Genomic DNA, 15,086 nt, shown 5'->3' with positions numbered 1-15,086 from the left:
TTAGCGGGGGGGGGGAGAAAGGGGAGCGGGGGGGACAATTGCCCCAGGAAGAACATCCATGAGAACTTGGCCCATCCCTGCCCGCTGGGGCTGGTGGACCTTTCTGACCCGGACGCTCTCCTCCCCCCTCGCCTGCCAAGGTCCGCTCGCTCGTCAAACGCGGGGTTGATTTTTTTTTTCTTAAAAATTTCTTGCCTCTCCCCTAAATGGACTCCTGTCTGTCTTCGAACGCGAGAGATGGGCAGCCGCGGAACTGCCAGGAGCAGCGGCCGGAGAACAAGGCGATCCCTGCTTCGGCCAGGGAGCATGTGGGAAGGGCGTGAGGTTCACCCCGGCCCTGCTTTGGGTTCACGTGGATAAGCGACGCCCTCACTTTTTGTGGCCTGGAGGCGAGGGGAGGGAGGGAGGGGTTCTGCCATTTCTCCCTCCTTTCCGATTATTCCCACGCCTACCGTCCGTCTCTCCCCACCCTGGGAAGTACCCATCGTTCTTCAGTTGGCATCAAGAGTTGGCGTGACAGTTCTCCGTTTTGGGTTTGGGGGGTGGGGATGGGGCCGGTTGCTGTGTTTTCGGGGGGGGGGGGGGAGGAGGCCTCTCGAGGTTGGCATGGCGACCGGCATGGCATTCGGGCGAAGCAGTGCCCATCGCCGCCACCAGGGGGGGAGGGAGTCAAAAACGCACCAAAGATTTTCAACACTCTTATCGTTCTAACCAAAGCAAGAGGGCGGAGGGCGGGGCTTTGTTGCTCGTCCCAAATGGACGAAAGGGGATTCCCGTGGGATCTGGAGCCCTCGGTAGGTTGGGGGGGGGGGTCGCGTTTCGGGATAAAGTGGGCCGCCCTTTCGCAAAGCGGACTCCGGGGATCCACCGGGTGCGAGCTCGGCCGCGCCCTCCAGGTGGAGCACTTGGCCAAATCTCCGGGGTCGTCCGTTTCGTCAACTTGGGCGGTTTGAACCGGCCGTGTCAAAGGTCGAGAGGCAGCGGAGGGGGAAGGAATAGCTGGGAAATGTCAAGGGAGAAGGGGTCGGGGGTGGGGGGTGAATTCTCGTTGAGTGTTCGACTTGCCTGTGCTGTTCAGAAGACGGGCAGATGTCTCTCATGCTGCTAGTTCGATGTCTTGACGCACCTGGAAAAGAAGGACCAGGAGTTTCCCCTTTCATCCCTGGGGTGTAAATCCAGGCCGGAGACGGGGGGGTTATAAATTATCTCCATGGTGAGGAGGCGAACAAGTTGGGCTATGGGCTGGACCATTCCACCTTCCCCTTTCCCCATTACGTAGGCTTCAATACAGAGAAGGGACTTGCCCCCCCAACCCAACAAAGTCTCTCTTCTCTCCTCCCTCCCCCCCCCCCCCCCCCCCCCGAATCTTTTTGAATCGTAGAAATTTACGGCACAGAAGGAGGCCATTTGGCCCGTCGTGTCCGTGCCGGCCGAGAAAGAGCCTAATCCCACTTTCCAGCTCTTGGTCCGTAGCCCTGTGGGTTACGTAGTGCACATCCAGGTACTTTTTAAATGAGTTGAGGGTTTCTGCCTCTCCCGCCCTCTCAGGTAGTGAGTTCCAGACCCCCACCACCCTCTGGGTGAAAACATTTCTCCTCAGCTCCCCTCTATTCCTTCTACCAATTACTTTAAATCTATCCCCCCTGGTCACTGACCCCTCTGCTAAGGGAAATAGATCCTCCCTATCCACTCTATCTCGGCCCCTCATAATTTTATACACCTCAATTAAATCTCCCCTCAGCCTCCTCTGCTCCAAAGAGAACAACCCCAGTCTATCCAATCTTTCCTCATAGCTAAAATTCTCCAGCCTCGTAAATCTCCTCTGCACCCTCTCTAGTGCAATCACATCTTTCCTGTAATGTGGTGACCAGAACTGTACACAGTACTCAAGCTGTGGCCTAACTAGTGTTTTATACAGTTCCAGCATAACCTCCCTGCTCTTATATTCTATGCCTCGGCTAATAAAGGAAAGTATCCCATATGCCTTCTTAACCACCTTATCTACCTGTCCTGCTCCCTTCAGGGATCTGTGGTCATGCACTCCAAGGTCCCTCACTTCCTCTCCACCTCTCAGTATCCTCCCATTCATTGTGTATTCCCTTGCCTTGTTTGCTCTCCCCAAATGCATTCCCTCACACTTCTCCGGATTGAATTCCATTTGCCACTTTTCTGCCCACCTGACCAGTCCATTGATATCTTCCTGCAGTCTACAGCTCTCCTCCTCACTATCAACCACACGGCCAATTTTGGTATCACCTGCAAGCTTCCAGAGGCACCAGTTGACTGGGATGCTTTCCGTTGTTATGGCAGCGGTTGCTATGGAGAGCTGTCCAGCTGCCAACAGATGTTGACTCATTTTCTCCCCCCCTTCGCCCCCCCACCACCCCCCCCCAAAATAAAAAAAACTGGCCATAGCCTTCAAAGAACAACCCTGGCGACTTAAAACCAAACCTGCAACAAGTAATTGCACCGGAAGTGCAGTGGGACACGGCCTTGTCGTAACTTGACGTTGCAAGTACTTCCGACGTTAAGTCGCTAGTACAGAGGAAGATTGGGGCACGAATCGCAGGGGTTTTCCCCCATCTCGTCGGGTCGTAGAAAGGTCACAGCGCGGAAGGAGGCCGTTCGGCCCATCGGGTCCGCGCCGGCTCTGTGCAAGAGCGATCCAGCTGGTCCCACGCCCCCCCGCCCTTTCCCCGTAGCCGGGGACGGTCTGTCGTGTTTGCGTGTTTTGGCGCAGTCAGTCACTGAAGCAGGTTAATTGTTGTCATGGTGACGCCCCGCTGCCCATTTCCCCCACTCCCTCGTCGGCCACCTTATTCCCAGTTCAGGCTGGTGCACTCCTTCCCCTCCCCCGGATGGCACTGGAATTACACGGAATTTACAGCACAGAAACAGGCCATTCGGCCCAACAGCTCGATGCTGGTGTTTATGCTCCACACGAGCCTCCTCCCTCCCCTCTTCATCTCACCCTCTCCCCCTATCCTTCTATTCCTTTCTCCCTCATGTGTTTATCCAGCTTCCCCTTAAATCCATCCACACTATTCACCTCAACCACTCCATGTGGGAGCGAGTTCCACATTCTCACCACTCTCTGGGTAAAGAAGTTTCTCCTGAATTCCCGATTGGATTTATTAGTGACTCTCTTACATTTATGGCCCCCTAGTTCTGGTCTCCCCCCACACGTGGAAACATCTCTACGTCTACCCTATCGAAAGCCCTTCATACTTTTAATGACCTCTATCAGCTCACCCCTCGGCCTTCTCCTGTTCCCCCTCGGTTCTCACTCCTTGTGACACCCTGCCAGTCGCCCATCATCCTGGTCACGATGGGAGGGATTGGTGAAGAGTTTCACGATGGGCGCATTGACCGTTCTGCTTGTGTAGCTCGCCTCCAGCGGTCTTGTGGGTCACGAGAGAGACAACTCATTACACCGAACCAGATTGGGGTCAACAGACCAGTTGTAGTTGTATTAACCTCTGCCGTTCTCAGTTGCTAAGGAAGTGATGTTGGAATTCCTGTTATCAGGGGCCGATGTGAGAACAAGCCCTAAGTTGCTAAGGAAGTGATGTCCGAACTGTCTATTCTTAGTCACTGAGGAAGTGATATTGGAACCAGCCATTCCCTGTTGCTAAGGAAACGGTCAGGACCGCCATTCGAACACGAGTACGCTGTCCACACTATACGTCACCACATAGGGTTGCCAACCCTCCAGGATTGTCCTGGAGTCTCTAGGAATTGAAAATGAATCTCCAGGACACTGCTGGGAGAAACCCGGGAGAATAATTGTAGTTTTTAACACTCTTTTGTTAGTTGGAAAGGTTTGGGAGAAGGAGGGGGAGAAAAAGAGGCTGTTGATTGACGGTCAGGAACCGTCCAAGCAGACAATAAGGAGTCTGTCCGCTTTCCAATTGGCCGTTGAGGAGGGGACGCACATGTCGGGCAACCAATAGCGGGCCAGTTGGAGTCATGTGATGAAACCTCCGGGAATACGTCCAACCAGAGTTGGCAACCCCATCCCCACAAGGTCGGGGGGGTGGGGGGCAGAATTCACTACAGGACTAGGCCCCAAGTGTCCAGAACAGGCGATTTGGGCGGGTTGCCCTGGCAACCAGCACGTTACCAAAACTGCTCGCCCGGGCACGAGGCATCGGGCGGCGACTGAGCGCCTTGTCACACTCTATAGTTTACCGAGCAGTCGATAGTTTCTCTCCCCCTCCCATTGCTCCTCTCAGGCTTTGGGGCCTAGTGCGCAGGCCTCAACTGAGGGTCAGACGTGCCTTTTATCTGTGTTTGTTTTTAAAATGTTTTTTTTCCACAAAAAGGGGGTTCCCTCTCTCTCTCTCTCTCTCTCCATTCATTCCCTGGTCTCTCTCTCTCTCCAATCCCACTTGTATTTGGTGCTTTCATATCAGACGTTCGAACCGTCTTGCGTACGCCAATGGTTAAGTGTCTTTTCTTTCATTCTGAACCAAAGATGGCTCAGTGGGTCAAATGCGTCGCCCAGTTGCGGTACACACACATCGGGGAAGTCGCAGATTGGATCCCTGTATTGAGTTCGCTCAATTTGGCCTCAGTGCCCTTAGAGTTTGGGGGGGTGGGGTGGAATCAGCCGAGGTTCCGGCTCCAGATCCCCACCCGTCGAGCTGCTCGCCGGCAACTTGCAGGGGTGGGGATGCCGGCTGAGGATTGGGTTGGCTGTGATTCCTCCCACGGTTAAATAGCCTGCCTGACGCTCGCCGCTTAAGCACGGGCACGTGCTAAGCCCTCGAAAGGCAGGACGTCAGAGAAACATTGCCAGCAATATCTCCAAGAAGGAAAGATAAATTATACGGGTGAGGGACCTTTTATACCCGATGCGTTTTTGTTGTTGTGTCCCGTGACCGTCACAGTCACAGTCACTTCCTGTCACACTTTTTAGCGAACCCTCTGATTCACCAATGAGCGACGCCATGGGTGCTCGGCTAATTACAATATTAAACCTTACAACCAATCCAAAAAATGACGCCAACTAATTTCACCCACAGCCCCCCCGCCCCAGGCTTTTCCAAACTGCTAGGCCCCAGAAATTCAAACTAGAGTAACGAGCGTAAATCCAAACCATTTCACCAGGGACTATGTGCGTCACATAAACCAGGGCTTTCAGGCTAGTTTGGGCCTAGGGGCCGTATTTTGGACGCCTCAGCGATACAAGGCCGAAAGCCTTAATTAAAGTCAAAGCTAATCACCATTTTGGATGGAATGCAGCCACTGTGACAGAGTTCGGGCCGTGCATTATTTGTAAACTCTTAACTACATCAGCACACGTTTACCTTGTAAACTATAAAACATACGACAGGGTTCATTCCCCCCTCACACAAGATGGTGGATGACCGTGACACAAAATGTTTACATAGCGGTCTTGAATTTCACGTTTTGTAAAAAAAAAAGAAAAACGACCACACGCAAAAAAAAACACATTTCAAGTTCAGTGAAGCATTAGGGTTCATGACCTTTTTATATTAAAAAAAAAGTACATTTGTATAAAAAGAGCCATTGCTTATTTTATTTTAATCCTGTTCTTTACACGAGCTGTGTTAGGTTTGACGCACTTGGGGTCGCGACCTCAGCGCCCTTCCATGTTCTATTTTGTTGGTCATGGATGCGATAGGTTAAAGGTCAAAGGCTACCTGTCCAATATTGTCCAGTTACAGCACTATTGAGACAGTGCACATGATATCGAAATCTTTAAGGGACACACATGCCTTCTGTTACTTTTTCCTTTTGAGAAGTTAGTTGGGCTGTATATATATAGATATACATATATATATATATATATATACAAACATTCCATAATTTATTATACATTTCTATACCTGCAAAATGTATTGTTTTATGAAAAAGAAATAGAATTTTCTAAAAATATCAGATCCGAGCGTACTGTGTTTATTCAGAGTGCGGGTGTTGTCGGGAGGGAGGGAAGGGGTGGGGTCTCTCTGGGATGTGATTGTGTTCTTCATCTCCAGAAAGGTCTGTTTTCTGTCCGGTTTTCAGACATTTGTATCTAGAATCCCAATGGACCAAACCCCTTCCCATTCACTCCCATCGTACGGAATCCCAATGGACCAAACCCCTTCCCATTCACTCCCATTGTACGGAATCCCAATGGACCAAACCCCTTCCCATTCACTCCCATCGTACGGAATCCCAATGGACCAAACCCCTTCCCATTCACTCCCACTGTATGGAATCCCAATGGACCAAACCCCTTCCCATTCACTCCCATTGTATGGAATCCCAATGGACCAAACCCCTTCCCATTCGCTCCCATTGTATAGAATCCCAATGGACCAAACCCCTTCCCATTCACTCCCATTGTATGGAATCCCAATGGACCAAACCCCTTCCCATTCGCTCCCATTGTATAGAATCCCAATGGACCAAACCCCTTCCCATTCACTCCCACTGTATAGAATCCCAATGGATCAAAACCCTTCCCATTCGCTCCCACTGTATAGAATCCCAATGGATCAAAACCCTTCCCATTCGCTCCCATTGTATAGAGTCCCAATGGACCAAACCCCTTCCCATTCGCTCCCATCGTATAGAATCCCAATGGACCAAACCCCTTCCCATTCGCTCCCATCGTATAGAATCCCAATAGATCAAACCCCTTCCCATTCGCTCCCATCGTATAGAATCCCAATGGACCAAACCCCTTCCCATTCACTCCCATTGTACAGAATCCCAATGGACCAAACCCCTTCCCATTCACTCCCATTGTATGGAATCCCAGTTGTTCTGATCTGGAATGTGTGGCCCAAAAGGGCGGTGGAAGCAGATTCAATAGTAACTTTCAAAAAGGCAATTGGATAAATAGTTGCGAAGGAAAAATTTCCAGAGCTATGGGGAAAGAGGAGGGGGAGTGGGACTAATTGGAGAGCTCTTTCATTGAGCCAGCACAGGCATGATGGGCCAAATGGGCAACTTCGGGGCTGTAAGATTCTATAATCGAAAATCTTAAGTGCTCAACTGCGAAAGGATCTTGGCTGGACCTTGCTCGTGATGAAAGGTTGTTTTTCGGACTGGAGGGAGGTGTACAGTGGTGTTCCCCAGGGGTCGGTGCTGGGACCACTGCTTTTCTTGATATTTATTGATGACTTGGACTTGGGTGTGCAGGGCACAATTTCCAAATTTGCAGATGACACAAAACTTGGAAGTGTAGTGAACAGTGAGGAGGATAGTGATAGACTTCAAGAGGATATAGACAGGCTGGTGGAATGGGTGGACACGTGGCAGATGAAATTTAACACTGAGAAGTGTGAAGTGATACATTTTGGTAGGAAGAACGAGGAGAGGCAATATAAACTAAATGGTACAATTCTAAAGGGAGTGCGGGAACAGAGAGATCTGGGGGTTTATGTGCACACGGGTGTTGAAGATGGCAGGGCAGGTTGAGAAAGCGGTTAAAAAAGCATACGGGATTCTGGGCTTTATAAATAGAGGCATAGAGTACAAAAGCAAGGATGTTCTGTTGAACCTTTTATAAAACACTGGTTCGGCCACAATTGGAGTATTGTGTCCAGTTCTGGGCACCGCACTTTAGGAAAGATGTGAAGGCCTTAGAGAGGGTGCAGAAAAGATTTACTAGAATGATTCCAGGGATGAGTTACCTGGATAGACTGGAGAAGCTGGGATTGTTCTCAGAGCAGAGAAGGTCGAGAGGAGATTTAATCGAGGTGTTCAAAATCATGAAGGGTTTAGATAAAGTAAATGAAGAGAAACTGTTCTCATTGGCAGAAGGGTCGAGAACCAGAGGGCACAGATTTAAGGTGATTGGCAAAAGAACCAAAGGCGACAGGAGGAAATAGCTTTTTACGCAGAGAGTGGTTAGGATCTGGAATTCGCTGCCTGAAAGGGCGGTGGAAGCAGATTCAATTGTGGCTTTCAAATAGGAATTAAATAGGTAGCTGAAGGAGATAAAAATTTGCAGGGCTACGGAGGAATGGGACTAGCTGGATTGCCCTTGCAGAGAGCCGGCCCAGGCTCGACGGGCTGAACGGCCTCCTTCTGCGTCGTAACCGTTCTATGATAGAAAATCACCAGGCTACAAAAGAGTTTTAGCTCCCTTTGGTTGCCTTTTGCACTCAGCGGGCGTCACTCGCGCCTCTGGGTCAGAAATTTGTGAGTTCGAGCCCCACTCCAGAAACTTGAGCCCCGTAATCTCAAGTTCCCCTCACCGGTTTGGGGATGTTTGGGCTAATTTCCACATGGCTGCAGTGTGTAGTTTTGCCCAAGTGTTCAACAGCTCAGTGGCTAATCTCCGTTGGACTGCAAGAGGGATTGAGTTAGCCTCCTGACCTTTCACCTCTGGGGCCCCATCTGGGTCGTGGCCAACTAAATAAGGGGCTTAAATGAAGCTTTCTGCTTTTGGGAGCCTGTCATTAGACATCCAGTGCACCAGATGGCAGACTACTCCATGAGTTAGCAATTTTGCCATTTCATCATAATCTCCCAGTGCGGTACTGAGGGAGTGCCGCACTGTCGGAGGTACCGTCTTTCGGATGAGACGTTAAACCGAGGCCCCGTCTGCCCCTCTCGGGTGAACGTAAAAGATCCCACTGCACAATTTCGAAGTTCTCCCTTGGGGCCAATATTTATCCCTCAACCAACATCACTTAATGACCCAGATCATCTGTTCTTTTATCACATTGCTGTTTGTGGGATCTTGCTGTGCGCAAATTGGCTGCCGCGTTTCCCACATCGCAACAGTGACTGCACTTCGGGGGGGAGAAAAAAGTACTTAATTGCGTCGTCAGCTTAGATTTCAAGCACAAACCTCTGGAGTAGGGACTTTAATCCATGATCGTTCTGACACAAAGGGGAGAGGGCGTCAGACTGAACCACGGCTGCTTTCGGTAAATTAACGAAATGGTCCAATTTGCCAAACGAGTGACTTTTCAACCAGTGCTGCAGCACCACAGAGCGTCAGATTTTAAAGGGTTAATTGATGGGCCCCAACCGGAAACCATTTTGAAGAGTTGCAGCACCATTTCAAAATATCTCAAAATGACTGGATTTTCGAATGTCAACAGGAAGTCATTTGATCTGTGGGTAAGATTTATTTTCCCCCGAGATTAGCAGATGTCACAGGGCGCTTTCTTAAAGGGGCAGTGTCTTCATATTCTTTTTTCAAATTGCGTTCAGGGACGCAAGGGTCGGGCCCGCGACTCGGTGGGCAGCGCGCACTCTCTCGCCTCTGAGTCGGAAGGTCGTGGGGTTCGAGCCCCCACTCCAGAGACTTGAGCCCCATAATCCAGGCCCGACGCTCCCGGTGCCCGGTACCGAGGGAGTGCTGCACTGTCGGAGGTGCCGTCTTTCGGATGAGACGTTAAACCGAGGCCCCGTCTGCCCCTCTCAGGTGGACGTAAAAGATCCCATGGATGGAGAACAGGAGATTTCTCCCCTGGGGTCATTGTTTTTTTTAAGTGATGGTCGGTTGAGGGATAAACAGAGTATCTGGGTCATTTATCGCATTGCTGTTTGTGGGATCTTGCTGTGCCTCAATTGCATTTCCGACATTACAACAGTGACTACACTTCATTGGCTGTAATGCGCCAACCCTTCCCTTTCCCCCTCAGTGTCCGGTATCACGTGACAAAATGGCCCCTTTGAAGTGCCCGCGCCCGCCCGACTTCGAAACCCGTATCCCAGGGATCTTTCTCGTCGCCCTCCCCGCATTCCTACGCACTCTTCCCGCTCTCAAAATGCGTTCAAAACGAGCAGCGTTTCTCGGCCTACTCCTTCCTCAAAATGGCAGTGACGGGGGACCATGGCCGAGGAGGAAGTTCACTAGGTTCCTCCAGAAAGTTCCAGAAGTCCTCCCTCCGTACCCGAACCTGAAGGGAGAACGAGGGGAACCAATATAAACAAAATGGTACAATTTTAAAGAGCGGGGGAGGCAGGAACAGAGAGACCTAGGGGAATGCACTACACAAATCTTAGAAGTTGGCAGGACTCGCTGAGAGAGTTGTTGACAAAAGCATACGGGGTCCTTGGCTATATAAATAGAAGCAAGGACGTTATGCTAAATCTTTATAAATCACTGGTTGGGCCCCAGCTGGAGTATTGTGTCCAATTCTGGGCACCGCACTTTAGGAAGGACGTCAAGGCCTCGGAGAGGGGGCAGAGATTATTTACTAGAATGGCACAGGGAAATGAGGAATTCAGTTATGCGGAGAGACTGGAGAAGCTGGGATTGTTCTCCTTAGAGCAGAGAAGGTTAAGGGGCGATTTAATCGAGGTGTTCAAAATCATGAGGGGGTTTTGATAGAGTAAATAAGGAGAAACTGTTTCCAGTGGCAGGAGGGTCGGGAACCAGAGGGGACAGATTGAAGATAATTGGCAAAAGAACCAGAGGGGGAGATGAGGAGAATTTTTTTAACGCAGCGAGTTGTTCTGATCTGGAATTCACTGCCTGAAAGGGCGGTGGAAGCAGATTCAATAATAACTTTCAAAAGGGAATTGGATAAATACTTGAAAAGGAAAAGTTTGCAGGTCTATGGGGAAGGGCAGGGGGGGAAGTGGGACTGGTTTGTCCCACTCTATTCTTCCTGATTGGGTTCATCTGCCCTCGATGACCTGGTTCACAACCTCACCGTCCGATTTGACCCTGAGATGAGCCTCTGACCCCATATCCGCTCCATCACCAAGACCGCCTACTTCCACCTCTGTAACATCGCCCCGTCTCCGCCCCCTGCCTCAGCTCATCTGCTGCTGAAACCCTCATCCGTGTGTGACCTCCAGACTGGACTATTCCAATGCTCTCCTGCCCGCCCTCCCATCTCCCACCCTCCATTAACTTGAGCTCATCCAAAACTCTGCTGCCCCCGTATCCTAACTCGCACCGAGTCCCGTTTACCCATCACCCCCCCAGCGCTCGCTGACCTACATCGGCTCCCGGTCCGGGAACGCCTCGATTTTAAAATTCTCATCCTTGTGTTCAAATCCCTCCAGGTCCTCGCTCCCAATCCCTATCTCTGTAACCTCCTCCAGCCCCTACAACCCTCCGAGATCTCTGCGCTCCTCCAATTCTGGCCTCTTGCGCATCCCCGATTTCCATCGCTCCACCATTGGCGGCCGTGCCTTCAGCCACCTGGGCCCTAAGCTCTGGAATTCCCTCCCTAAACCTCTCCGCCTCTCTCTCCTCCTTTAAGACGCTCCTTAAAACCTACCTCTTTGACCAAGCTTTTGGTCACCTGTCCTAATATCTCCTTATGTGGCTCGGTGTCAGATTTTGTCTGATAATCGCTCCTGTGAAGCGCCTTGGGACGTTTTACTACGTGAAAGGCACTATATAAATGCAGGTTATCGCTGCTGTTGGTTAACTAGCAGTCCAATTGATCTGACCAATAACCTGACTGGTTTATCCACATTCTACACTGACCATGGCTTTGATCTCATTTTGAAAGTCTCAATGCCTCAGATTTCAGAGACCCATGCTTATGGCACAGGAGAAGGCCGTTCGGCCCATCGAGCCTGCGCCAGCTCGCTGCAAGAGCAATCCAGCTAGCCCCACTCCCCCCGTTCTTTCCCCATAGCTCTGCAAGTCTTTCTCCTCCCATCTAATTCCCTTTTTGAAGGCCTGCTTCCATCACCAGGCCCGAACCAGATTTATTCCCTGCGCCCTCTGCTACAACCATCTTTCTTCTTGCTGGTCTGAACAGCCATCCTGAAAGTTCACTGCCGATGCTACAAGTCCCCTATTGACCACAGAAATGGTTAGAGGCCGACTTTGGAGGGGGGGGGGCGGGTAGGAAGAGGGAGTAAGTTGCAAGTTCCTTTACAGAGGCTGGGAGCAAGATGGCGAGAGAAAGCAGAAGCGAGAATAAGTGTACTCGACCCATCTCGCTCACCCTCTTTATATCAGGAAGTATTTTAAGTTCTCCCTCGCTCCTGGTCCATAAGTACGATAAGGCATGGACTTAGACAGGTAACCCTGCTCTCTCCCCATAGCCCTGTTGTTGGTTAACTACCAGTCTAATTGATCTAACCAATAACCCGACTGGTTTACCCAAATTCTACACTGACCGTGGGGATTTCCATGGTTTTGAATTCATTTTGAAAGTCTCAGTGCCTCAGGTTTCATAGAATGCTTACGGTTGGCCGTTCGGCCCATCGATCCTGTGCTGGCTCGCTGCAAGAGCAATCCATTGCCCTCTGCTTCAAATATTTATCCAATTACCCCTTAAAAGATGCCTCAATCTCTCCCTGTGGCTAATCATTCCATGCTTCAACAACCCCCACTGCGTAAAGTAGTTTCTCTGAGCCCCTCTCCTCAATCCTTCAATGACCATTTTTAGATTGATGGCACTCTTATCAATGACTCCCCGACCAGGGGAGATAGACCCGCTCGCTGTGTGAAAACCCTTCACAATTTCTTCAAAAACTCTCTTGAATCTCAGATGGTCGAGGGTTCGAGCCCCCACTCCAGAGACTTCAGCCCGTAATCCAGGCCCACTCTCCCAGCGCCAGTACCGAGGGAGTGCTGCACTGTCGGAGGTGCCCGTCTCTCGGATGAGACGTCAAACCGAGGGCCCCGTCTGCCCCTCTCAGGTGGACGTAAAAGATCCCACGGCCACTATTTTGAAGAAGAGCAGGGGGGAGTTCTCCCCAGTTCTTTCCTCCAGCCCTGCACTCCAGAGGATTGGAGTGTTTTTATAACCCTCCATGGCCCTCGCCCCCCCCCTCCCTATCTCTGTAACCTCCTCCAGCCCCTACAACCCTCCGAGATCTCTGCGCTCCTCCAATTCTGGCCTCTTGTGCATCCCCCGATTTCCATCGCTCCACCATTGGCGGCCGTGCCTTCAGCCGCCTGGGGCCTAAGCTCTGGAATTCCCTCCCTAAACCTCTCCGCCTCTCTCTCCTCCTTTAAGACGTTCCTTAAAACCTACCTCTTTGACCGAGCTTTTGGTCACCTGTCCTAATCTCTCCTTTAAATGGTGCGGTGTCAAATTTTGTTTGATTTAGTCTCCTGTGAAGCGTCTTGGGGATGTTTAAGGCGCTATATAAATGCAAGTAGTTATTGGCGGTGTCCTGGGGCCAATATTTATCCCTCAACCAACATCACTAAAACACATGATCTGGGTCATTTATCACATTGCTGTTTGTGGGATCTTGCTGTGCGCAAATTGGCTGCCGTGTTTCCTACATTACAACAGTGACTACACTTCAAAAGTACTTCATTGGCTGTAAAGCACTTTGAGATGTGAAAGGCGCTATATAAATGCAAGTTCAGTCTTTCTATTTACTGGATACATAGTCCCAGTATCTCAAGTCTCTCCTCAAAACTATACTTTTCCAACCCTGGCATCATCCTGGTAAATCTACGCTGTAAACTCTTTTGATTTTCAAAATTATTGAGTAATGGTCACAAAAAGGAGTCACTTAGATTTATTTATTATGCGGAGAGACTGGAGAAGCTGGGATTGTTCTCCTTAGAGCAGAGAAGGTTAAGGGGAGATTTAATCGAGGGGTTCAAAATCATGAGGGGTTTTGACAGAGTAAATAAGGAGAATCTGTTTCCAGTGGCAGGAGGGTCGGGAACCAGAGGACGCAGATTGAAGATAATTGGTAAAAAGAGCCAGAGGGGAGATGAGGAGAATTTTTTTGACGCAGCGAGTTGTTCTGATCTGGAATGCGCTGCCTGAAAGGGCGGTGGAAGCAGATTCAATAATAACTTTCAAAAGGGGAATTGGATAAATACTTGAAAAGGAAAGAGCAGGGGGGTGGGGAGTGGGACTAATTGGACAGCTCTTTCAAAGAGCCGGCACAGGCCCGATGGGCCGAATGGCCTCCTTCTGTGCTGTATAATTCTATATGGTAAAGGGGGCATTGTGTTTAGTGGAGTTGCAGGGGGTCCTTAGAGTTGCTGATGGTTGGCATGAGAAGGAGGGTTTGTAATGGGCATCGCGAGCAGGAGTCTGAAGGGAAGGTCCCACCTCCTCAAATAGCTCCCATCCCCTCCCTCCCAGAGGCTGTCCCTCCCTCCCCCCACCTCCATTATGCAAACAATGGACAGCCCTGGTTGCCCAAAGCCTTTTCCTGCCACTATCGCAGGGCTCTGCCTAGTCATTAACCAAAGGGGAAGTCAAGTGATTGTCGGTTCAAGGCGGCGAGCAGATAAGGGGCACGAGAGACGGGCCAGAGATGCGTATCCATCGCACACCTCCTGCCCGAAGGGATCCGCGGTGAGCTGTCAGCCTGAATCAGCCCGCGATTGACTTTCCACCACCGTTATCTGACAGGCGTTGGCTGATGTCTGGGTACAGATATGGGGATCGGTGCAGCGTGGGATGTGCTCGCTGCCATCGCGCTTCTGACCTGCTGTTCTGCTGCTGGCAAAAACGTTTGCCCCCAAACAGGTACTTCGGGGGGAGATGAGGGGGGGGGGGGGGAGGGAGAGGGTGGGAGTTGGGGGGCAGAGGGAGGGGAGAGGGTTCACCCTTTCACTTAACGATCAGGGGCCGAATGCTGGAAACTTTAAAAACTCCAGCACTGGCACTTAGGAAATGACCTTCAAAATCCTCGCTTCAGAACTCTCTCTCTCTCTCCCCTCATTCTCTCTCTCTCTCCCCTCATTCTCTCTCCTCCTTTCATTCTCTCTCCCCTCATTCTCTCTCTCTCTCCCCTCATTCTCTCTCCTCCTTTCATTCTCTCTCCCCTCATTCTCTCTCTCTCTCCCCTCATTCTCTCTCCTCCTTTCATTCTCTCTCCCCTCATTCTCTCTCTCTCCTCCTTTCATTCTCTCTCTCTCCTCCTTTCATTCTCTCTCTCTCCTCCTTTCATTCTCTCTCTCTCCTCCTTTCATTCTCTCTCTCTCTTCTCCTTTCATTCTCTCTCTTCTCCTTTCATTCTCTCTCTCCTCCTTTCATTCTCTCTCCCCTCATTCTCTCTCTCTCCTCCTTTCTCGCTCTCTCTCCTCCTTTCATTCTCTCTCCCCTCATTCTCTCTCTCTCCTCCTTTCTCGCTCTCTCTCCTCCTTTCATTCTCTCTCTCTCTCCTTTCATTCTCTCTCTCTCTCCTTTCATTCTCTCTCTCTCTCCTTT

General features: G+C 50.6%; 1 protein-coding gene across 1 annotated transcript in view; it reads left to right on the top strand.

Moving 5' to 3' along the window:
- The first annotated feature begins 14,117 nt into the window (after nt 1-14,117).
- The window catches only part of LOC137306679 (interleukin-6 receptor subunit alpha-like), a 38,529-nt gene continuing 37,560 nt past the window's right edge, over nt 14,118-15,086 (top strand). Inside the window, exon 1 of the mRNA XM_067976023.1 lies at nt 14,118-14,402. Coding sequence (XP_067832124.1) covers nt 14,312-14,402 — 91 coding nt within the window. The 5' untranslated portion in view covers nt 14,118-14,311. The remainder of the gene's footprint in view (nt 14,403-15,086) is intronic.

Source organism: Heptranchias perlo, chromosome 44 (assembly GCF_035084215.1).
Source record: "Heptranchias perlo isolate sHepPer1 chromosome 44, sHepPer1.hap1, whole genome shotgun sequence".
NCBI lineage: Eukaryota > Metazoa > Chordata > Chondrichthyes > Hexanchiformes > Hexanchidae > Heptranchias > Heptranchias perlo.
The sequence above is the reverse complement of the archived record's forward strand: the minus strand, read 5'-3'. Positions and strand labels throughout refer to the sequence as shown.